At 36.8% G+C, this 24,946-nt stretch overlaps 1 protein-coding gene across 5 annotated transcripts in view; it reads left to right on the forward strand.

Annotated features, from left to right (window-relative positions):
* Window positions 1-24,946, forward strand: part of TTC37 (tetratricopeptide repeat domain 37) — a 96,118-nt gene that overhangs the window by 25,263 nt on the left and 45,909 nt on the right. For all 5 annotated transcript variants that reach the window (XM_043464618.1, XM_043464617.1, XM_043464616.1 and 2 more), the window contains 19 exons: window positions 1,715-1,855; window positions 2,804-2,905; window positions 3,742-3,881; window positions 5,820-5,906; window positions 5,990-6,093; window positions 6,852-6,978; window positions 7,610-7,789; window positions 8,106-8,230; window positions 9,128-9,381; window positions 10,740-10,842; window positions 13,037-13,213; window positions 13,302-13,446; window positions 13,616-13,694; window positions 13,777-13,838; window positions 13,943-13,999; window positions 16,188-16,256; window positions 21,392-21,466; window positions 22,082-22,223; window positions 23,911-24,004. In XM_043464618.1, coding sequence (XP_043320553.1) covers window positions 1,715-1,855; window positions 2,804-2,905; window positions 3,742-3,881; window positions 5,820-5,906; window positions 5,990-6,093; window positions 6,852-6,978; window positions 7,610-7,789; window positions 8,106-8,230; window positions 9,128-9,381; window positions 10,740-10,842; window positions 13,037-13,213; window positions 13,302-13,446; window positions 13,616-13,694; window positions 13,777-13,838; window positions 13,943-13,999; window positions 16,188-16,256; window positions 21,392-21,466; window positions 22,082-22,223; window positions 23,911-24,004 — 2,263 coding nt within the window. The remainder of the gene's footprint in view (window positions 1-1,714; window positions 1,856-2,803; window positions 2,906-3,741; window positions 3,882-5,819; window positions 5,907-5,989; window positions 6,094-6,851; window positions 6,979-7,609; window positions 7,790-8,105; window positions 8,231-9,127; window positions 9,382-10,739; window positions 10,843-13,036; window positions 13,214-13,301; window positions 13,447-13,615; window positions 13,695-13,776; window positions 13,839-13,942; window positions 14,000-16,187; window positions 16,257-21,391; window positions 21,467-22,081; window positions 22,224-23,910; window positions 24,005-24,946) is intronic.

Here is a 24,946-nt window from a genome sequence, read left to right on the forward strand (position 1 = left end):
GTGTGCAAGATACCATGCTCGTACCTATCTTTCAGAAATGACTGTTTAGCTACAGAGACAGCAAAGGCAGGGTGTACCTGTCATAAAGCTGATAATACAGTTGGCATATGGTACTGGCAAATACTGTAGACTGGTGGTTCTTAAAGTATGATCTCTGGACCAGGAGTATCAGTATCACCTGAGAACTTGTTTGAAATGCAGATTCTCAGATCGAATAGCAGACTTACTGAATCAGAAACTTTGAGAGTGGAGCTCAGCATTTTTGGTTTTAAAAAGTCCTCCCGGTTCTTCTGATATCTAGTTTAGACAATACCAGTGGATAAAATAGTGGGGGGGAACCCCAGTGGTTTGCTTTTAGAGGATGTAGGGTTTGTGAAAATAGGCATGTCTATTCTTGGAATTCATATTTATAGAAGCGATAGAACATGTTGACGGAAGGGGAATTCTTGTCTAGAAGCAGGCTTCTTTTTTCTGGCTTATTAACCAAAGTAATATTTCTTCTAATTCTCACATTTCTCATAATTCTCACATTTTACTAAACAATATTGAAGTTTTAATTCTTTAGCCATTATGAATTCTGTGAATCTTTGGCCCTAACTTGGACTTCTAAGTTAATATGTAAAATATTTAGGGGTTATGAATTGTTGTATGTTTGGTTTTAAAAATTTTGTGTAAATATGTAAGCTAAATGGTATCATGCAAAGAATTCACCTTTAATATCTGTTGCTGAAAGAGTGGTTCCATATGGGGTTTGTGACTATCTGTTTTACATAGATACATAAGCATCAGGTCTTTTTTCAGTTAACCTGTTTTTATTTATTCCCTTGTTTATTGCTTCAAGTTGTAAATTACTGTCTAAATTACTTTTTAAGAATTTTCTTATGTGATTAAACAATTTATTAAAGTGGTGAATGGTATTCACAATTTATTCTCAAAACAAGCCATCTTTTCCACCTGTTTTTCTGCTTTTCTGGGAACAGGAATCTTGAGATTGATTGTGGTTGGAGAAAATGGAAATATAACAGAACCTACAATGTTTTCTAAGCTAATTTTTTTACCAAAATAAATTCAAAATGCAGACATTGAATGATTACTACGTAAGCTTAACTGTTAACTTACATAGGAGAAGGAAGTTTTGAAAGAATGCACAAATGTAGTGCTGAACTTGTAAGCCTGGGAAGAATGTGACTCAGTCTTTGTACCAGGTACCGTGTGCTGGACGAGTCCACTGCTTCTAGCACCTTGGGCGTCACGTCTCTGGCAGCACATTGTCCAGGGAGAAATTAGTGAAGAGTCTGTCCCTTGACAAGAATTCCTTCATCTAACAATCGAAATTGTTACTGCTGAATAGAAAAGGGAGACCTGGTGGCAAGTGGTGGCTGAGTCTTAGCATTATGACAAGTAGCCTTTGGTTTCTTGTTTGAAACCCTTGAGTATGACAGCAGGTTTGGTTTACTGATACTGCTGTGAATAAAGTGGTTTCTACTTCTGATATTTAAGAAGAAGAAGGAACATGATTTTTAAAAATGAAATGTTAATATTTTCTAGATTTGTTGATCTATTTAAGTTTTGAATTCCTGGAATCAGAATGTGGAGATGTATGTAGAAGCCAGCTTTTGAGATTTAAGGTTTCAAAAACTTAAAAAGATTATGGTGCGTAGGTTTTGGCATATATTGGTATATGTATGCTAATACCTTTTTCTTTTAATTCCAGGAAGTCTTACTGACGAGGGAGAACAGTATTGTTGTAGACTAGTGGAAATGGATCCCCAAAGTGGTGCAGGTCTCATAGGTTTAGGCATTAAAGCATTACAAGACAAAAAGTATGAAGATGCTGTTAGGTACTTAACAGAAGGTAAGTGTATGGTGTGCAGCATAAAACATGCGGTATAGGTGTTAGTCAGCAGTTATTTATCTTCGGGCCTTTCTTTAAGGAATATATATATTTAGGATAGAAGCAAAAAAAAAATGTACATACATATTCTGGAGTCTGCTTAAGTTTGAATTCCAATTCTGCCATTCACAAATTTTAAGACCTTAGGAAAGTTCATTAAACTCTTTGTGTCCTATTGTTTTTATCTGTAAAATAAACATAATATCTCCATCCTTCAGTTCAGTGCAGTTCAGTCACTCAGTCGTGTCCAACTCTTTGCGACCCCATGAATCGCAGCATGCCACCCTGTCCATCACCAACTCCCGGAGTTTATTCAAACTCATGTCCATTGAGTCGGTGATGCCATTAGGAGGCTTTAATTTAGTCTTACCCAGTATGATGTTTCTGGATGAACTTTTATTCAAATTGAGATCTGAGTGACAAATGGAAAACCTGGCAGTAGGAAGGGTGTTTTAGGCCAAGAGTTGAAATAGCCTGAGGTGAGAGAAGAGCTGGTATTCCTGGAACTCCTGGTCATTCAGTGAGATTTGAAAATGAAGTATGAAAACAACAATTGAGGCTGGAAAGGGGCCTTGCAAACCTCATTAAGGAGTTTGTGTGTTATCCAACTGGGAACCGTCGGAAGTTCTTAAGTATAGGGATTTCATAATCCCATATGTATTTTTAGAAATATTCTGGCTGCAGTGTAGAGAATGAATTTGAGTAGAGGGCAAGCACTTGCACTGATCTGGAATGGATGATGGAGATCCTAACTGAAGTGATGGGCATGGAATCAGTGTGACTTTGTGACTGGTTAGATATGGGTGACAAGGGAGAGGGGAGGAGACTGATTTGGGGAGTGGGTGGTGGGGTTCTTCACCTCTGTAGTAATGGAAACCTTGGACTTCATGTTTGCTGTTATATTCCTAGGGATAAAGGAAAGCCCCCTCTGCACAGCTGGATGGTATCATCTGGCAGAAGCCCAAGTCAGAATGCATAAACCTAAGGAAGCTGTTCTTTCGTGCAATCAAGGTATTTCTGCCATCTTTAAGGGTGGCCAACCCTGCTGCTTCTCATCTTAAAGAAAAACGATGGTGGTGCTTTATTTTGTATTCTAAGTTGACAGCTAATTTAAATTTTATTGGGGAGGTCAAAAAAAGCCCATCAAGTCTGTATGCATGTCTACTATTATATTTATTTTTAAACTGACAGTATTTTTCCAAAGTTACTTGGAATTTTGATGAAGTCAGTTTAGGCTTGTGTGGTGATGCTCTCTCTTTGCAATAGGGAATTTTCTGGTGTGTCCTACAACCTTCACTCCAGGGTAGATTCTTGATTCCTCTAATGTGGATAATAGATTAAGGAGAGAGGTATCTTAGAGCTTATTTGAATATGTTCACATGGGTCAGGTGTGGGTGTCAGAAATCAGTGAAGCGATTCACTGCTCTTACCTAGTTGGTGACCTTGCTTCTGCAGCTAAGAAATAATTTACCATGGTTCATCCTAATTCAGCTTCTTTACCCTTCCCTTATCTTTAATGGGCTATTTTTGTGATAGATGCTTTGGCTAAGGGTTAACGTCTGTTATGTAGCAGTTATAGACAGCCATTGTTGTGTTTCAGGATGTTCAGTTTTATTATATGTTATGTGAAGATAGAGGTTTTAAATTTTGATCTGTTCTGTTTTAAATTCAGGTATTTTCATAAAGAGTTCAGGGAAGAATTTATATTTAGCTTTGAATTGTTCTTCATGTATATTGTTTCAACATTTTATTCTTACTATATCTGTAATTTGTTATGTTACTCTTAAAAAGAAAAAAAAAGTGAAGTGGTTTGGTTGTCTTCATTCAGATGTCCTTCCTTTTGTCAGCTCTGAAGAATATAGATAACCTTGGTGTGTCTGGTGGCAGACTGCATCAGAAGAATCTTTGTCTTCGTTTGAAAGCAGAGGCTTTGATTAAACTCTCAGATTATGAATCTTCAGAGGAAGCAATTCGTACTCTTGATCAGGTAGTCTTATCATCGAATTCTCCCTTTGTTATTAACATTTAGTGTCTGGTCAACCAGGCATCAACCATTCTCTCCTTGCCACAAATAGTTACTTAGAAAAATTCTGTGTTAAAGGTATGAATCCACTGAATCTGCACTTCTGTAGGTTATTTACGTGCTTGGAAACGCCTCAGGTTATTTGTTCGCTTTTTGGTTAAGTGCTTACAATGCTTTTCATATGGTGCAGCTTCTTTCTCATTCTTGCCCTTATTCTCCTTTTTACTTTTTGCCCTCTGGGGTTATCACTACTTGATAATTATTAGTTTGAAATTCTAAATTTTGCCCTTCAGATAATATTTCATAGATTATTGACAAGAATTATTAAAGACACTCACTAGTAGCTTCATGGTGCCTTTAAAGATATTTTTGAGATAAAGGCTGTTTTTTTTGTAAAATTGACATTATATCACTCAGTATATTGCAGAGTTTTGAATTTTTATAAAAAAAGTCCTTGTTTTGTATATTTCAAACGGCTTTGCATTTCATAGTATTTCTTTAAAATCAGAACAGCTGTCAGAATCCTTCAAGACCGAGTATCTTATTTTTTTGTTTTCTACCTGTCTTCTTGTCTTCCCCCAACAGTGTGTTTTGTGTGAATGCTTTGGAAATGTCTTTCCATAGTTTTTTTTGTTTGTTTTTTACAATAAAAAACGAGTTTCTGGAAGAACTGGTAAAATCCAAGTCTGAGACAGAAAATGAACAAGAAGAGCCCAGAACATCTTATAATGCAGGAAATCAAAGAAACTAGAAAAGGCTGTTAGAATTATCCCAGAAGGGTTCAGGAGCTAGCATGAACTGATTTTTGCTGACTAAAGAGGGGATGCTTTGGGAACTAGTAACTGCAGTAGATTAAAAGACATCATTTATATTTAAATCCTTATGTTAATGTTGATAGCAAAAAAAATCAGTGAAACATCCTCAATAAAGTGAATCTTTGAAGGATGCTAAGGAACCAGTTAGAAAGAAAGAAGTACCCTGTGTGTCCCTTATGAAATGTTCTCAGAGTAATCAAAGAGATAATGAGAGGAGGAAAATCTTCTCTTTGTTGAATTATGCCATTGAGTAAGGAAAGAAGGAATGATAGAATTGGAAAATCACTATTTTGCAGTCTGAAATGGATTAAAACATCATGAGAAAAAAGACAACTAGACATAATCAGGCGCAGGTACACAACGAAGTATTCTTGCCAGAGCATCAAACCTAATCAGATCAATCTTCTAGACCTACTGATTTATAGAAGATACAGGGGATCAGGTAACATGTCAGTACCATGAGAATGCATTCATCAAATGCCATACTCTGAGAAACAATGACAGTGGCCTGTATTTTCCATAGTAAGGGAGAAAAAAAAGAGATGGAAGAGAACTCTGTAAATTAGAAGAGTCTTAGACGTATCAACCAGTTGAAATATATGCACCTTATTTAGATTTGATTAAAACAAATTGTTTAAATATTTTATAAGACAAATGATAAATTTGAACACTGGCTAATTATTTGATGGTGTTAAGGATGTATTGTTGGTTTTGCATACATGTTTATGATGGTAGTATGTTATTAAAAATAAACTTATTTATTAGATATAGATACTGAAGTATCAGGTAAAAATTTATAATTTGGGGGTAATCTAAGCAGGAGTTTGATAAAATGGGTAGACATACAGATGGTAAAGGATTAACTTTGAGTTAATAATTTTGAAAATGAATGATAAGTAGATGTGAGTTTATTATGCTATTCTCTAATTTTCTTTAATGAGAAGATTACGAAGAATGAAAGTGTTAATAGTGATAGAAATCAGGACCTCTATCCGAGTCTTTATGCATTGGTCATTCTTTAGTTAAAGCAAACTCTGCTGCATTGTGTTGTGGGAGATTTACAGCAATTCTTTAAATTATTTTCTAGGTTTCTGATGCAAATAATATCCCAGGACTTTTGGTTCTCAAAGGCTTGGCCTATCTGAACAAGGGCTCATTAGATGAAGCTTCAAAGGTTGGTGTTTTCATTTGAGCTGAGTTTTTAAGTTAAAAATTATTTTTGTCTGGATATGGAATTGATAGATGTATACTTTATAGATTATGGAAGACCTTCTCTCTTCTTACCCTGACCTAACTGAAGCTCATGCCCTGGAGGCTTTGATTCATTTTACCAAAAAGGACTATCTACAAGCAGAAAAATGGTGAGGATATCTTTAGATTGCTCATAAATCTAGACATGTCTTAATTTATTATTTCTTGAAAATTTGAACTGAAGGAGTTTGATAAAGATTTTCATTGTTGTTTTTGTTGTTGCTAAGCTGTGTCCAACTCTGTCACCCCGTGGATTGTTGGCTCCTCTTTTCTCCACTGTCTCCTGGAGTTTGCTCAAATTCATGTCCAGATAAAGATTTAGTTTTGCATAAATTTGATCTTTGTAAGCTTTACTATTTTTAAAAAATGTATTTTTTTTTATATAGCACAGTAACTATGGAAGATTTCATGGTGGATTTTTGAAATCTTACTAGCTAATCATAATGTTCAATAAGTATGTATAACTGGTTTTAAGTTCTTCTTTAAATCTTTTTTTTTTTTTTCTTCATGATCTAAATCCTAAGTCCCAGTATTAATTGCTTAGTCATGTCTGACTCATTACGACCCCATGGACTGTAGCCCACCAGGCTCCTCTGTCCATTGAATTTTCCAGGCAAAAATACTGGAGTGGGTAGCCATTCTCTTCTCCAGAGGACCTGCTGGACCCAGGGATCAAACCTGGATTTCTTGCACTGCAGGCAGTTTCTTTACCGACTGAGCCACCAAGGAAGCCACAGCTTGTTTCAAATTTGGCATCCTTGAATCACTCGAACTTCCAGTGTTCCAGTTAGGGGTCTCCTAATTTTTTAAATTATCTACCTACCTACCTCCCTATCTAAATATTCCATCCTTCCCTTTTGTGACTTAGTTTTCAGCGAGCTCTTGAGAAAGATGCTGAAGTTGCTGAATATCATTACCAACTTGGGTTAACATATTGGTCCATGGGTGAAGAAACAAGAAAAGATAAAACAAAGGCTCTTACCCACTTTTTGAAGGTAGCACATTCTATTATTTAGTTCTTAGTTGAAATGGATTCATTATAAAATCATGAATATTGATAATCAAATAAGTTAGCTCCTTAAGATTCGTCTTTACTGAATTGTTTGTTTTGTGTTCCATCTCTCACACCTAAGGTTTTGTGAGAACGTTGTATGGGTTTTCAAGGAGAAAATTAAACCATAAAAATGTAAAAGTTACTTATTTAAGAAACACATGTTATAGAAAATGAAACATAATTACCTTTGGAAAACAATATTGCTTTTAGGTAATTCTAGTCTACTTTTATCAGCTTATGAGTCTTACATACTGCTTCATGTTTAACTTATATTTTAGGTGTGTAACGTCTACAAGTTTTGCATCCCTATCTTGATTCATATAGTCAAATTGATGAAATAATAACTAAATTTCACATTTTTTAAAGCAAAGAAATAGTATTTTTATGCTTACTTTTCTATAAGTAGTGATGGCTAGCTTTCATGTCTGCTTTTAATCTTATGTTAAAGGATGTTTTGGCATATTGTATATTTAATTTTTTGCTTTAATCTGTGTATTTGTGTGTGTGTATTTTTAAAGGGACCCATCCTAACAAACTTCAATATTTTGTAATTATCATTTTTTTTCCCAAAGGCTGCCAAACTGGATACATACATGGGCAAAGTTTTCTGCTATTTAGGTCATTATTACAAAGATGTAGTAGGTGATAAAAATAGGGCCCGTGGATGTTATAGGAAAGCTTTTGAATTAGATGACACCGATGCGGAATCTGGAGCTGCAGCAGTTGACTTAAGTGTTGAGCTTGAAGAGATGGTATGTCTAATAATTTAAACACTTTTGTCTTTTATTTTATTCTGAGTATAGAAGTAGAAATATTTTTATATGTGTATTTGAAAGTTATTTTTTATTTTTAGATGCTATAGAAGTCTTTGTGCCACTGCTTATAAATTGAGTAAATTTTTCTTGGCAGATACTGAATTGCTTAATGTTGAAAGTGTGTGGTTTCAGTATATACCAGTTTAAGCTTAAAAAATCAGAAGTGGTAAATGAAAATATATCTGTTTATATAAATGTTCAGTATTTTTTATAATATTTAATATCTCTAACATTAGTCTTTTCTTTTTGTTAGGAAACTGCCTTAGCTATCCTGACAACAGTCACTCAAAAGGCAAGTGCTGGGACGGCAAAGTGGGCCTGGCTTAGGCGAGGCCTATACTATCTGAAAGCTGGTCAGCATTCCCAAGCGGTGGCTGAGTAAGGCACCTTTCTATATTTAACTTCTGTTAGCCTAATGCTTCCTTAAATTAAACTCCATTTGTATCCAAAATGAACTGACAAGTTGCTGTCCACCAGACTGTATTTTAATTGAAGAAGTAGCAAAATTTATTTATGGTTTATTGGCTGTTATTATCTGCATGCACTGGAATTACAAAACTGGATTAACTAATGTCCTCGTGTTAAGGAGAGAGAGATATCCAGTCAAGTAAAGTCTTAATAGTATCATGTGTATAGTAGGTTCTCAGTATATATTTAAGGAGTGATAATAAGCCAAGGTCAGTATCTTTGTTTTTCTCACATCAACAAGCATTGTTTTGGGACAGGAGAGATATTAGTAGCTCAAAGGGCATTTGGGGCAGCTCACTTGTAGTCGTTTGGTTTGAACTGTGTAAAGAAAATGTGTTTGAATCAAAGTTGTTTCTGATTTATGTTAGTACCTAGAATACAGGCATTTAAAGTTTTCATGGATATGGAATTTGATCCAAAATTAAAAGTATGCCTGTTATTCCCATTTTCAACTCTCATATTTCTTGGTGAGGGCTTATAGACTGTGATGTTAAGATGTATACCTGTTCTGGTAGGATAGGAAATTGGAGTTTTCCCACACAGTCAAAGAAAAGAAATTATGGTGGACATTTCTTCAAAAAAATATTTTTATTCATTCCAAAATTACAATAAAATTTCATACTATTAAAAAATTTATGTCATAAAAGGAACAGGTATATCTGCTTTAAATAAATACAGGTTTTCCCTTTTATCCATCAGGGAAACCATGGATATGTGTGATTTAGCTAAATTACTTTGTATTTTCCTTTCAGGTGTGGAAGTAGTTTTATCACTATTACTTCTCTTACTCTTTCTTGAAATTCTTAGTTTACAGGCAGCATTAAGGGCAGACCCGAAGGACTTCAATTGCTGGGAGTCATTAGGAGAGGCATACCTAAGCAGAGGTGGCTATACAACAGCCTTGAAATCCTTCACAAAAGCCAGTGAGCTGAACCCAGAGTCCATCTACAGTGTGTTTAAGGTGGCAGCAATACAGCAAACCCTTGGCAAATATAAGGAGGCGGTAGCTCAGTACCAGCTGATCATTAACAAGAAAGAAGATTATGTGCCTGCTCTGAAAGGTAATTGCTTTTTAAAAGCTCCTTTGACTTTTTGTGATGCCAAAGTATAAAATCCTTGAATAAATGTCTCAATGTATTGAGTAACTTGAAAAGAACTTCTTTAGTCAGTCACATGTGTCCAGGAAGAGCCTTTTATAGGATAGCTTGTTACATAGGTCTGAATCTAGAAAGGTCAGACTTTGCTTTGTGACAGTTAACAAATAGTAATATGATACAGACACAGCTTTTAGATAAATAGCATGACAGGTACTGGATCTAAAAATTAGATCTCTAAAACAGGAATTTTCCTACTCTTGTATTTTGATAATTCATACACTATATCCTCAGAATATCATAATAGGTTTTAGTTACTTTGTAAGTTATAGAACCTCATTTTTTTCAGTTTTTGAACTTTAGAGGCAATTTTCATTGTTTGTAATTATCTAAATTAATTTTAGTTCCTTTATAGGTATCTATTCCTTCTTTTTGTAATTTCAAGTAAAACACCACCACCCATATTTAATTACTTTTTAAATGATTATTTCTAACCGTTAAAAAAAGCACTGGAGTTCATTGTATTTGCTTTCCTCCATTTCCTTTTCCTTTTAAAAGAATCAGTGGGGAGTTTAATTCAGAAGTACTGTGTGTTATAAGTGACATGCAACTTAGACCATGAAACCCTTAAAAAAAATTTTTATGAAATTCCTTAACAGAAGGAGAATTCACATTTATTAAATGTTTTCTAGGCAATTTAGGAAATTACTATTTCATTTAATTTTTATAGTATGAACGTGAAAGTTGCTCAGTCATGTCTGACTCTTTGCGACCCCATGGACTATATAATCCGTGGAATTCTCCAGGCCAGAATACTGGAATGAGTAGCCTTTCCCTTCTCCACGGCATCTTCCCAACCACGGGATTGAACCCAGGTCTCCTGCATTGCAGGTGGATTCTCTACCAGCCAAGCCACAAGGGAAGCCCAATGAATGTTTTGAATGTAGAGAGATCAAATCTTGTTTTTCATGACACCAGATGATAATAACGTGATAGCGGGTAGTAGCATCATATTAGATATTATTAAGTGATATCCCCATTTTCAAAGATAAGATTTTAAGAGGTAAGTAATTTGTTCAAAATCATGAAAATTCGTAGGTTCCATAGATACTATCTTTCGACACATGTTTGCTCCAACAGAACCCTGCCATTTGAATTCTTCAATGAATGTATGCAAGACCATGCTCAAAGATACTTTTTATAAAATGCCATTACATTTTGTCTTCTGGAGGGCGGCTGTTACAGTACACCAATAAACTTATTTGATTTTCATTTTCAGTGTTTCTTTTACATATTTTAACAACTGCAAACTTACCTGATTTTAGGTTTGGGTGAATGCCACCTCCTGTTGGCAAAAGCAGCTCTAGTCGATTATCTTGATGGGAAAGCTGTAGACTACATAGAGAAAGCACTGGAATATTTTACTCGGTTAGTATTATTATTTATTGTGTTTATTTTCTTAGTATTATAATAAAGCCAAATTTAGAAAATCATTCTCTGTTTATCCTATTAGCTATAGCAGTCATTATTCAGAATCTCAAACATAAAGAATGACAGACTAACCAATTAATTCTACAGCATACATATTGTATTGATTTTGCACTGGGGAACAGATACTGTTTCTTGCTTTTAAGCAGCTCAAATGCTGGATGCATAGAGAAGAGTGGGAAGGAAGAAGTAGTCAGCTAGTGGAGCAGCAGCTTGGGTACCACTGTGTTCCTGTTCTCTTTCAGGAGACCTAGAGGTACAAGTGTCTAATTGGAACTGGTTGGTAAATGGCACTTTAGGTGTATATCTGGCTTTACCTTCAGTAGTTAGAGCCTATGTTAGACTTGTGGGTAGGACTAAAGGTGAAGTAGCAGTCTGATTGTTCCTGGAGAGAATCTGTGTAGGAAAAAAAGTGGTATCTAATAACAAGAAAGAAGAAATGTTTCAGCAAATCTGGTTATTTTATGGAACTATATTCAGTATTTAAATGGAATGTTATTTGTGATAGATGGCTGTAAAAGGTACACAAGTTAGACGCAGAATTACGTTTTTTTGCTCTTAAACATCTTTAGTGTGCTTCACTTTCTTTTCCTACTTGACTTCTCCTCTGTGTCTGATTGATTTCCTTGCTCTCGAATTGATTTGCTTTGAATATGAACCAAATTTGAAGTGAAAGCTTCACTCTTTTTTCTCCCTCTGATTTGTGTAGTTTCTTTTCAAGTCTTTCATAACACTTAAAACTCTTTGCATAGAGGATGGTATTGTGAAGAGGGTGTAATTTGTTTGAACTAGCGTTTAAGGGTAAATGTGAGTCTTTGAGTGGTGATGCTTCAGCTCCAAATACTGCCTTTCTGAGTGGAGAATTTTGTTCTGGATACCATGTAGCACTCACAACTAATTACAAGTAGGTATATAGAACTTTTTTGTTTTGTTTTGTTTTTTTGGTATATAGAACTTTTAAAGTGATAGATAGTCCCAAGTTTGTATTTACCTCTATACTTGAATGTTCACATGACTTCAATTCTGGTGTAAGGGCAATAGAAGTTATTTCACTTTACAGATATTTTATTTTTTACTGAACTTAAAAGGAGTTAAGAGTTTGGGTTGTTAAACTGCCAGTGATTCTCTTCTTTTTTTTCCTCTCTGTTTTCACCTTTCATGCTGTCAATTTTGGAAACTGCACTAAGATACTTAGGCAGAGGAGCTACAAATAATGTTGCCCTTCCTCCTGATCCTCACATTGGGCTTTCAGTGATGACTGCAATAATTAATCTTGTTTCTCAGAAAGACATTGGAAAATGATTTTTGGCTGGACTCCATGAGTAGAAAAGGCTATGAACAATGTTCCATCTGCTTGTCCATCTGCCAGTAACATAGCTGTTTGTGATGGCTGATTACTGAGACTTGGCTTAATTGTGCAATTGCTGTGTTTTATTTGTAAGATTTTGAGAAAAGTGCAGAGAAATGAATAGCTGAGATTTTCTCATTCTTAAAAAGAAGTGCCCTTTGTCACCATAATTAATATTTTTATTTATTTTTTGAGCTTGTCCACTGAGTCTTAACTTCCTTCAAAAGATAGGGACTTTTCATACTTTCATATTTAGATTTTTGGTATTCTTGAACTCAGAAAGTAAAACTCCTTTGGATCACCAAATATATTTGCTATGTTATACATTTGCTAGTTCTTTTTCTTAAATTTGAGGGCGATCAAGCAAAACCTAAGTTTATGATAATCAACTAAGAGAGAGTTAGGCACTTTACTGGTTTGGTTTTTGTTTAAATAGACAAACACAAAAGGTATAATTTAAAAGATCCAGTATTAAAGGTAAATTAGTCCTGGATAATTTATTGATTTATTTATGGGATTTCTGCTGCTTCTAAGAAAAATGATAAAGAGTACCAAAGAAATGTTTGCACAGTTTCTGTCACTTAATTCATTCTCCTTCCCCTCTTCCTTTCTTCTTAAAAAGGAGGTAATAAGATATAAAATGGTTAGTAAATTCAGTAAAGCATTTGCTGCATTTAATTAAGGAACCATGTACACTTTTCCTGATTTAATTGTATGTAGCAGTGAAAGAGATAAATGCCATACTTTTTGGAAATAATTTTTAAGCATCACAGTTTCTTTTTTTAGGGCTCTGCAACATCGAGCTGATGTGTCTTGCCTTTGGAAGCTAGTTGGGGACGCTTGTACCAGTCTTTCTGCTGTCTCACCATCTAAAGTGAATGTCAGTGTCTTAGGAGTCCTTCTAGGTCAGAAAGAAGGAAAACAAGTATTAAAGAAAAATGAGCTCCTCCATCTTGGAGGAAGGTAATTTACAAAGATGGTCATTTGATGACATTCAAATTAAATTAGAATGTCATAACAAAATATAACATTCACTTTTATGTTTCCATAGATGTTACGGTCGTGCATTAAAACTGATGTCTACATCTAATACATGGTGTGACCTTGGAATTAATTATTATCGCCAAGCACAACATCTAGCAGACACAGGCAGCAACTCAGATGACCTTCAAGAGTTGTTGGAGAAATCTATGCATGTATGATTTTGAGAAATTTTTTATAAACTTTTTTAAAAAAATTAAGATCTTTTCTGAAAGGTGCTTTTGATAAAGTAAATACTAGAATGTTTTCACATAAATTCACATTCATCTGTATATAAATGTTGATATTTCAAGAAATAAAAATGTATCTAATTTTACTTTTCAGTGTCTAAAAAAAGCTGTGAGACTTGACAGTAATAATCACTTATACTGGAATGCGCTTGGTGTAGTTTCATGTTACAGTGGTAAGAATTGAATTAACACTTCAATATTTTTAGATTGTTTTAGACAATAAAGTTCAGTTTTATCAAAGTCTGTATTTTTCAGGTATTGGAAATTATGCCCTTGCTCAGCACTGTTTCATCAAATCAATCCAGTCAGAACAAATTGTGAGTGTTCTGTGTCTCTGTCTGTGAAAAAGAACATCAAAATTTAGTGTTAATTTTCTGAGACTGCCATGTAGATAAAGGACCTAATTTTATTTGTTTTTTAGAATGCAGTTGCATGGACCAACTTGGGAGTGTTATACCTTGCAAATGAAAAAATTGAGGTAAATACTATATTGTCTGCTTTGTTGTATTCTAAGTAAAGAATGTTTTCTATGTGTGATCTCTTCATAATAACTCAGCTTCTTGTGGAGAAATACTTTGCACATTGTTCATCTATATAGCATTCTCCTTGATATGCTAGATGTTGGATAGCATTTCCTTTACTATATTGAACATTGAATGTATAAGATTTGTTTTCCTTCCCATGTCCCAAGAAATTTCTGGTTTTATAATTATATTGTATTTTCATTTAGAGAGTAAAACAATTTTATTATGAATTATTTGGGTGTTTTTCTTTTTATCTTTCATACATGTCTTAGGGGTGAGATGATGAAGTAAGGGCAATGATTAGTACTCTCTAGAAACTTAAATTTAACCTTTGCTTTGGTGATTTAGATTCGCCTTTAACAGATACTAATCCCTTTATATGTACGGTATACTTTGTTATACTCAAACAGTTGTATGTTAGAGAAATTGGAGCTACAGTGATGGGGAGCCTGTCTGCAGGTCTCATTTGCTCCCCCGGAGGCTCAGTTGGTAAAGGATCCGCCTGCAGTGCAGGAGACCGCAGTTCGATCCCTGGGTCGGGAAGATCTGCTCGAGAAGGGACAGGCTATACCCTCCAGTGTTCTTGGACTTCTCTGGTGGCTTAGCCGGTAAAGAATCCGCCTGCAATGTGGGAGGCCTGGGAAGATCCCCACCTTGGGAAGATTCCCCTGGAGAAGGGAAAGGCTGCCCACTCCAGTGTTCTGGCCTGGAGAATTCCATGGGCTATACAGGCCATGGGGTCGCAAAGAGTCGGACATGACTGAGCGACTTTCACTTTCAGAAATTTCCATGGATCTGTAGATAATAGCACACCTATACTGTTTTGTGTTTCAGCCAGTATATTGAATATCATCCTTTTAAAATAGCTTCAGTGATATTCTCAGGGATACATGAAGTCTCTGCAAAGACTGCTTTGGGGGACTGTAAATAAAGTGAAGAAAAATACTAATTTGAATCTTAAAATATGTGAAAATATTTTTTAAAAATTTAAGCAAAGCAAAGTTTTAGTCAGTAAGCTATGACTGTGGTTTTATGGTAGTGTTGCCTGTGAGCCTACGGTCTCATAAGGAAGAAGAGACGATATCCAGCCATGCAGAGATTATGGGGAAAACAGTGTAAAGCAACATATAATAAGCTATTCTTCATAGCAGAAAAAAGAAAAAAACATGTGATGTGATTTTAAGTGTCTAAGTGGAGTGTCTTGAAAGTTTCCTAAATGCTTAGTGCAGATTTATGTTGACCATTCCTTTTCACCCACTAGCAGTTCTCAGACCTCACTGGTTGTTAGTAATAGTTTTTATCTTCCCAGTTAAGTTCAAGGCGAGGGGAATAGATAGTCTTCTCTAAGTATTTCCGTTAAACCTGTGTTGTGGTAATCACTCAGTCGTGTCTGAGTCTTTGTGACCCATGGACTGTAGCCCTCCAGGCTCCTCTGTCCATAAGGATTCTCTAACCAAGAATACTGCAGTGGGTTGCCATTTCCTTCTCCAGGGGATCTTCCCAACCCAGGGATTGAATCCAGGTCTCCTGCACTACAGGCAGACCCTTTACCATCTGAGCCACCTGGGAAGCCCTGCATTAAACCTGTGGCTTAGTAGATAGTTGGGTGATTGACTGAAAATTTTGCAGACCAAGAGGTAGACACCTGCGGTGCCCTTTCATTGAGGACCAGAACTCCCAAGCCTGTAGAGAAATCCGTTGTATCCAGAACTGTTTTGCGCATGCTCAGTTGCTGAATTGTGTCCAAGTCTTTGCAACCCCATGGACTGCAGAGTGCCAGACTCCTCTGTCCATGTAATTCTCCAGACAAGAGTACTGGAGTGGGTTGCCCCTTCCTCTTCCAGGGGATCTTCCTGACCCAGGGATCAAACCCGTGTCTCTTGCATTGGCATCCAGATTCTTTACCACTGAGCCACCTGGGAAGCCTCCAGAATTCTTTTTAGGACTAGGTATTTAAGACATTGTTTTAAGTGTTGCTGCACATGCAAGTGCAAATTGTGCTTAAACAGTGAAGTTTTAGTTCACTGTTTCATTTGTATTTATGTTTACAAGTCTGATTTTTCTTATTCTCTTATGCTTTTTTAATATAAGTGATTTAATATTAGACTTATAAATTGACTATTTTTTGTCATTTTTTTCTAGCAAGCTCATGAAGCTTTCAAAATGGCTCAATCCCTTGATCCATCTTATTTAATGTGCTGGATTGGACAAGTAAGATACATAACATATAGTTATTATAACCTGTGATACAAATAACCTGTTAATAGAAAGTGGTATCAGTTCAGTTCAATTCAGTCGATCAGTCATGTCTTTGCAACCCCATGGACTGCAGCGTGCTAGGCCTCCCTTTCCATCACCAACTCCCGGAGTTTACTCAAACTCATGTCCATTGAGTCAGTGATGCCATCCAACCATCAGAAAGTGGTATAAATATCTGTTAATATAAACAACACTGATAATGAGAGCATTTGGGGGCTTACTTTGTGCCGGTCACCACGCTAGACTCTTTGTATGTGGGATATGAAGCTCAGAGATCCTGAGTATCGTACCCCAGGTCATACAGCTTATAATGATTAAGCTATGAACACCATCACTCTTACATTATTATATCTAAAAAATAAACCTGGGATCCTGTTAACATACATTTACCAAAAAAATGAACATTTGCAAAGATCATCTTGATTTTATTGTCTCATTTTCTATAAAATCTTCATATTTAATTTGTTACTTGTTTATGAGTGTCCCTCCCCACCCTGACCCGAAAAATTTAGATTTTTGTCCTTGCAAATAGGAATCAAGTTACTAGTCTGAGTCTGTCGTTGACTAATTGTTTATCTTATCAACTGCTGGATTTCCCTTTTCTTACTTGGAGAAGAAGGGGATTGGTCTGAGTAACCTCCTGGGTTTTGTGTCTTTCAGTTCAGAGAAGAGTGGGAGCATCACCCATATTATAAAATCAGTAATCAGTGATTCAGTTCAGTTGCTCAGTCATGTCCAACTCTCTGTGACCTCATGGACCACAGCATGCCAGGCCTCCCTGTCCATCACCAACTCCCAGTTTACCCAAACTCATGTCTGTTGAGTCGGTGATGCCATCCAACCATCTCATCCTCTGTCGTCCCCTTCTCCTCCTGTCTTCAATCTTTCCCAGCATCAGAGTCTTTTCAAATGAGTCAGCTCTTCCCATCAGGTAGCCAAAGTATTGGAGTTTCAGCTTCAACATCAGTCCTTCCAATAAACACTCAGGACTGACTGATCTCCTTTAGGATGGACTGGTTGGATCTCCTTGCAGTCCAAGGGACTCTCAAGAGTCCTCTCCAACACCACAGTTCAAAAGCATCAATTCTTCAGTGCTCAGCTTTCTTTTTAGTCCAACTCTCACATCCATACATGACTACTGGAAAAACCATAGCCTTGGCTAGATGGACCTTTGTTGGCAAAGAAATGTTTCTGCTTTTTAATATGCTGTCTAGGTTGGTTATAAGTTTCCTTCCAAGGAGTAAGTGTCTTTTAATTTCATGGCTGCAGTCACCATCTACAGTGATTTTGGAGTCCCCCAAAATAAAGTCAGCCACTGTTTTCCACTGTTTCCCCCTCTATTTCCCATGAAGTGATGGGACCAGATGCCATGATCTTAGTTTTCTGAATGTTGAGCTTTAAGCCAACTTTTTCACTCTCCTCTTTCACTTTCATCAAGAAGCTCTTTAGTTCTTCTTCACTTTCTGCCATAAGGGTAGTGTCTACATATCTGAGGTTATTGATATTTCTCCCAGCAGTCCTGATTCCAGCTTGTGCTTCATCCAGCCCAGCGTTTCTCATGATGTACTCTGCATATAAATTAAATAAGCAGGGTGACAATATATAGCCTTGACATACTCCTTTTCCTATTTGGAACCAGTCTGTTGTTCCATGTCCAGTTCTAACTGTTCCTTCCTGACCTGTATACAGATTTCTCAAGGGGCAGGTCAGGTGGTCTGGTATTCCCATCTCTTTTAGAATTTTCCACAGTTTATTGTGATCCACACAGGTAAAGGTTTTGATAGTCAATAAAGCAGAAGTAGATGTTTTTCTGGAACTCTCTTGCTCTTTCAGTGATCCAGTAGATGTTGGCAATTTGATCTCTGGTTCCTCTGCCTTTTCTAAAACCAGCTTGAACATCTGGAAGTTCATAGTTCATGTATAGTTGAAGCCTGGCTTGGAGAATTTTGAGCATTACTTTACTAGCATGTGAGATGAGTGCAATTGTGCGGTGGTTTGAGCATTCTTTGGCATTGCCTTTCATTGGGATTGGGATGAAAAGTGACCTTTTCCAGTCCTGTGGCCACTTCTGAGTTTTCCAAATTTGCTGGCATATTGAGTGCAACACTTTCATAACATCATCTTTTAGGATTTGAAACAGCTCAACTGGAATTCTGTCACCTCTGAAATAGCTCAACTGGAATTCTATCACCTCCACTAGCTTTGTTCATAGTGATGCTTCCTCAGGCCCGCTTGACTTCACATTCCAGGATGTCTGGCTCTAGGTGAGTGATCATGCTATCGTGGTTATCTGGGTCATTAAGATCTTTTTTGTACAGTTCTGTGTATTCTTGCCTCTTCTTAATATCTCTGCTTCTGTTAGGTCCATTTCTGTCCTTTATTGAGCCCGTCTTTGCATGAAATGTTCCCTTGGTATCTCTAATTTTCTTGAAGAGATATTTAGTCTTTCCCATTCTATTGTTTTCCTCTATTTCTTTGCACTGATCACTGAGGAAGGCTTTGTTATCTCTCCTTGCTATTCTTTGGAACTCTGTATTCAGATGGGTATATCTTTCCTTTTCTCCTTCGCTTTTCGCTTCTCTTCTTTTCATAGCTATTTGTAAGGCCTCCTCAGACAGCCATGTTGCTTTTTTGCACTTCTTTTTGTTGGGGATGGTCTTACTCCCTGTCTCCTGTACAGTGTCACGAATTTCTGTCCATAGTTCATCAGGCTCTCTATCAGATTTAGTCCCTTAAATCTATTTGTCACTTCCACTGTATAATCATAATGAATTTGATATAGGTCATACCTGAATGGTCTAGTGGTTTTCCCTACTTTCTTCAATTTAAGTCTGAATTTGGCAATAAGGAGTTCCCACAGTCAGCTCCCAGTCTTGTTTTTGCTGACTGTATAGAGCTTCTCCATCTTTGGCTGCAAAGAATGTAATCAATCTGATTTTGGTGTTGGTCTACTGCTGATGTCCATGTGTAGAGTCTTCTCTTGTGTTGTTGGAAGAGGGTGTTTGCTATGACCAGTGCGTTCTCTTGGCAAATCTTTTAGCCTTTTCCCTCCTTCATTCTGTACTCCAAAGGTCAAATTTGCCTGTTACTTCAGGTGTATCTTGACTTCCTACTTTTGCATTGCAGTCCCCTATAATGAAAAGGACATCTTTTTTGGGTATCAGTTCTAGAATGTCTTGTAGGTCTTCATAGAACCATTCAACTTCAGCTTCTTCAGCACTACTGATCAGGGCATAGACTTGGATTACTGTGATACTGAATGGTTTGCCTTGGAAACGAACAGAGCTCATTCTGTTGTTTATGAGATTGCATCCAAGTACCACATTTCGGACTCTTCTGTTGACTGTGATGGCTACTCCATTTCTTCTAAGAGATTCTTGCCCACAGTAGTAGATATAATGGTCATCTGAGTTAAATTCACCCATTCCAGTACATTTTAGTTCGCTGATTCCTAAAATGTTGACGTTCACTCTTGCCGTCTCCTGTTTGACCACCTCCAATTTGCCTTGATTCATGAACCTAACATTCCAGGTTCCTGTGCAATATTGCTCTTTATAGCATCAGACCTTGCTTTTATCATCAGTCACATCCACCACTGGGTGTTGTTTTTGCTTTGACTCCATCTCTTCATTCTTTCTGATGTCTCCACTGATCTCCAGTAGTATATTGGGCACCTACCGACCTGGGGAGTTCATCTTTCAGTATCCTATCTTTTTGCCTTTTCATACTGTTCATGGGGTTCTCAAGGCAAGAATACTGAAGTGGTTTGACATTCCCTTCTCCAGTGGACCACATTTTGTCTGCTTCTGTTAGGTCCATACCATTTCTGTCCTTTATTATGCCTCATATTACTAAAACTCAAAACCCAAGGAAGAGCGTGAAGAAGGTGAACATTCTGGATACTTTAACGCATGTATATCTTTAATTTTACGTTCATTCATAGCAGTGATACATAGTCAGTGATTAGGTATCTTCTGTTGTACTTTGGCTTTTGGGTCTGATTCTAGTTAATTGAATGGGTGAAGCTCCCAGAGTTAGAAAAGGCAAATTCCTATTCCCATTAGCTGTGGTAGCATTTAAGAACAGTGGCATTACCACAGTAATCTCTATGTAAGATTTTGGGCCCTGGGGGCCCGAGAATTTGCGTTTCTAACTACCCAAAGTGAGGACAGTGCTGCTGGCTCAGGGGCTTCACTTTGAGTAGCGCTGATGGAGGGCAGTAGATCTCAGGTGTCGTCAGAGTCACTTGAGTATTTTTTTTTTATCTTTAACTTATTTTTGGCCTTACAAATAATTTGTTTCAGGAGGTAACTAGTAGATTTAATTAAAATGATAATGATAAAGTGAAGCTTAATATTAATTTCTTGATTATTAATGCATGATAATTTAAAAAACCCTGCTTTCTTATAAAAGATAGATGAGCTTGAAAGTAATTTTAACTGTCACAGAATCTTACTATTTGAAATCCTGAGGTAGTTTTATTTTATTTTATTTTTTTATTTTTTATTTTTTAAAAAATTTTTTTTCATTTTTTTCCTCCCTTATTTATTTATTTATTTATTTATTTTTCAGTGGGTTTTGTCATACATTGATATGAATCAGCCATAGATTTACACACGTATTCCTGAGGTAGTTTTAAAAATAAACATGTTGAGACTCTACCCAGATCTATGGGAGCTAGATTTCTATGGGTGAAATCTGCTTTTTAAAATGCTTTTCAGTTGAATCTGAGGTGGCCCTGTGATTAACCAAGTACCTGTATGAATAGATGGGCTGGTGCAGGGGCGCGCTGGGTAGTGAAGGAGAAGGTAGCACCGTTTTATCAGGATTCTGAGGAATTTCATGTGCATTATTCCACCACTGGCTGATTGCAGATGGAGTTCTTCAAGCGTCTGTCAGCTTAAAGGCTCACTTAACAAGTCATTCTGGTCCTCTGAGCCATGGACTATGGTAGTCAAGATTGAAAAAGAAATTAACTTTGCTTTTAAGCACAGCTAGAAAAACGTTTGGTTCCTCCAAAAACTCATTTATTATTATTAGTAGTATTCCTTTTGAACATATTAAGACCCTGCTCTTTCCTTTTATAGGCTCTAATTGCAGAGACAGTGGGAAGTTATGACACCATGGATCTCTTCAGGCACACTACAGAACTCAGTATGCATGTAAGAATTTGAAGGTTCTTCAGGATTCATTGATGAAAAAGCTATTAACTACCCTTGTTGAGAAAACAAATACATGGTGATGTCAGATGTTGATGATAGCAGTTGTCTCTACTCTTCATTCTTTCTTAAAAAACAGATAAACTCTCATTAAAGAACTTCAAGAGCTGATGAAGAAATGACTTTGGGATCTAATAGATGCAGTAGTCAGGCAGAATAGAAACAGACTCAAGAAAAAAAAATAAACTGAGATAAACACTAGACTTAGTTGACATTTCTAGATTATTTATGAAAGCGTTTGGAAATCTTTTGATTGGTCATTATTTGTTTGACCTATGGGAATGATGTTGAGAATCATACCAAACCATCAGGAGGGACCCTGTTTTCTCCTCTTTATTTATCCCACTTGTTTCCTTTACTTAGGTTTGAGGCAGGTGATTTAAATATATTCTTAGTTTTGTTGTATCATAGTGACCTTTTATTTAAAAGTACTAAATAGCTGACTTAGAAGACGAAGATCTGATGTTTACTGTATTGAAGTACATTGTTTTGTTTCTTGATTTTTCTTGGCAGATTTATTACTCTGTGCCTGCTGGTTAACTTTAGCTTTTCTTACAGACTGAGGGAGCAATAGGTTATGCGTATTGGGTCTGCACAACACTGCAAGATAAGAGCAGCAGAGACACGGAGCTCTACCGGTACCACATCCTGCAGATGAATGCCGTCCCAGCAGCGCACGTGGTCCTGAGCAAATACGTGGGTATGGCGCCTGTTATACAACGGCAAGATATAGGAATAATTGCTGAGATAATTTAAAGAATTTAAAGTTAATTCCAAATTAAATGTTAGTTCTTAAGACATGAATTTTACCCTTTTCTTCCCATGAACAAGTATGAAGAAATCAGACAAACTGAAAACCAGAAGAAATGCGTCATCACTGTAATCCGCAGGCTGGTAATACTCTTCCTGCACTGAGCCTGGGGCACTTGAGGAGAAGGCGGTTTGTTTGTAAACGTCAGCCCTTTGAGACCTGAACGTGTTAAGCAGTGTGCCCAAATGAGTGACTTGAGTGAATACTTCTTAGAGCCTTTCTGAGAAAGTGCAGGATCAGAAATTTTACTGATAGGTTTCCTTACAGAATGGGAAACATTTGTGAAAGATTTACAAATAGAGGTAAACTGATGCTGAAGCTGAAACTCCAAAACTTTGGCCACCTGATGCAAAGAACTGACTCATTTGAAAAGACCCTGAAGCTGGGAAAGATTGAAGGTGGGAGGAGAAGGGGACGACAGAGGATGAGATGGTTGGATGGCGTCACCGACTCAATGAACATGAGTTTGAGTCAACTCCGGGAGTTGGCGATGAATAAGGAGGCCTGGCGTGCTGCAGTCCATGGGGTCACAGAGAGTGGGACATGACTGAGCGACTGAACTGAACTGAAACATTTAGCTTTCTGCAAAATTCAGATGCCTATAACAGCGAACTTTCTCTGACAGTTGTACATAGCTAGGTTTTTGAGTTCTGATGGAGCTGTGTCATATACTCATTTAGCAAATTCAACTATATGTGCTTGGCCAAAAAGTATATTAATTTAGAAGCAGAAAGATGAGAAAGTGGGGATAAGAAAAGTGGAGATATCATCTGTCGCTGACTGTTGGCTTCAGCGTGAGTGTGGATGAAGGGCCTGAATCTCCTCATTGACTTTGACTCAGTTTGGTTACTTTCTCCTTGTGAGATGACTTAAAAAGTTTTCAGGAATCATTTTGTGTGATTTTCATCTTATACTGTGAACCTAACTATCACATAAGATGTGATTGTGCTCCACTTTGTTAAACAGTTCAATAAGAGATTTGAAGACTTGCTTCCCAGCACAAGTTAAGTAGTTCATAGTTCAGGTGCATTTCTTTTTCCTTTGTACACTTCCCTTATAGTTACATGATGTTTTTTGACATTAGAATTTCAAAATACTGCATTGAAAGTGCCCATATCATCCTCTCTTTCTAGTGCACAACACTGATTTTTTTTTTTTTATTTAAGTGCATAGAAACTGGAACAGAACCACCAAGATAAATTGTTGCTAAATCTAATCAAGGAAGGTTTACGTGATTAGCCAAAGAACTGAATTTCCTTATAATTCAGATGATTAGTTTTAACATGAGCTCTGATTTCAAATTGTTATACCTTTGGGAATAAAAATATATTTAAACTTTGAAGCATGAATAGAAGCTATGTGTAACTATAGGTATTACTCAATAATTTAAAAGAGTTATAGAATGATTACTGGTATTTTACAGTCAAGATAAACTCAACTTCTATTCCTAGCAATGCCCATGACCTCAGGAAATAATCTACTGTTTAAAGTATCGAAAAACTTGAAAACAAAAGTAATGTTTTTACAAATACAACCATTATGCACATATTGAGAAAAGATGTTTTTGGATTTCCAGAGAGAATTCAGAATTATGCTCCAGCTTTCACAATGTTGGGTTACTTAAATGAACATCTGCAACTGAAGAAGGAAGCAGCAAATGCGTACCAAAGGTAAAGGCTCCCTTAAATTTAAACGTGGTCCTTCTCGGTCAGTTGGCCTAAAATACAGCCTCACTTTCTTGAAGAAGGTACAAATAAAATATTCTGATTCCTTTCCTGACCTTTCATTATTTATTATTACTACATTTTGAAGGTGAAAAATTACCATTCTAAATTTTCAACTGTGTTTTGGTTTCTGTTGCTCAACCTGAGAGAGAGAGAAGAAAAAAAAAATAAAACCAAACAAAAAACCCTCTCAGATTTGTTTTAGAAAAATCTGTCCATTTAGTTTGTCTTGCTTTATTAAATACATGTGTTTATTCAGATAAGAAGTGAGATTTCAGAAATGAGAAGAAATTCTGTGTGTGTTTGAGGCACCTTCATGTTGACTGTGTAGTATTTATTCATTCATTCAGTATTTGCTGAACTGCTGCCGCGTGTCACGCAGCGTCCTTGGCCCTGGCAACTTGGCAGTGAGTTAAACGTAGGCTCAGTTCTCGTGGGGCTCACATTCTGGTCAGGGGGAGGTACATGGTCAGCTAATGGACATCTGTGATGGTAACAATCGCTAAGAAAGAAAACCAGAGAGGAGTGACAGGCCAGACAGTGAGTCTGAGACAGGTGTGAGAGGTAGGTTTCCTGAGCAGGCAGTTGAGGCCTGGCCTAGTTGAAGGTGGCCGTAAGTCGTTTGGTCCTCAGGGAGAGAGCATTCCAGGCAGAGGGAACAGCAAGAGCAGGTGTTCTGAAGCAGGAGTGGCCTTGACGTTGGGGGACCAGGGCAGTGTGCACGAGGGAGACTGACGGGAAGGGAAATCAACCTGGGGTTTTTCTTCTCTGCAAATTCATTGGTCTGTGAATGAGAAAATCACTGCTGATCTCATGGGTACTAGCTGAAAAGTTAAAGAAAAAACCTGAATGCCTAACTTCTGAGGTACATCACTGCCCTAAACCAAT

The sequence above is a fragment of the Cervus canadensis genome, chromosome 4 (genome assembly GCF_019320065.1).
Source record: "Cervus canadensis isolate Bull #8, Minnesota chromosome 4, ASM1932006v1, whole genome shotgun sequence".
In the NCBI taxonomy this organism is placed as follows: Eukaryota; Metazoa; Chordata; class Mammalia; order Artiodactyla; family Cervidae; genus Cervus; species Cervus canadensis.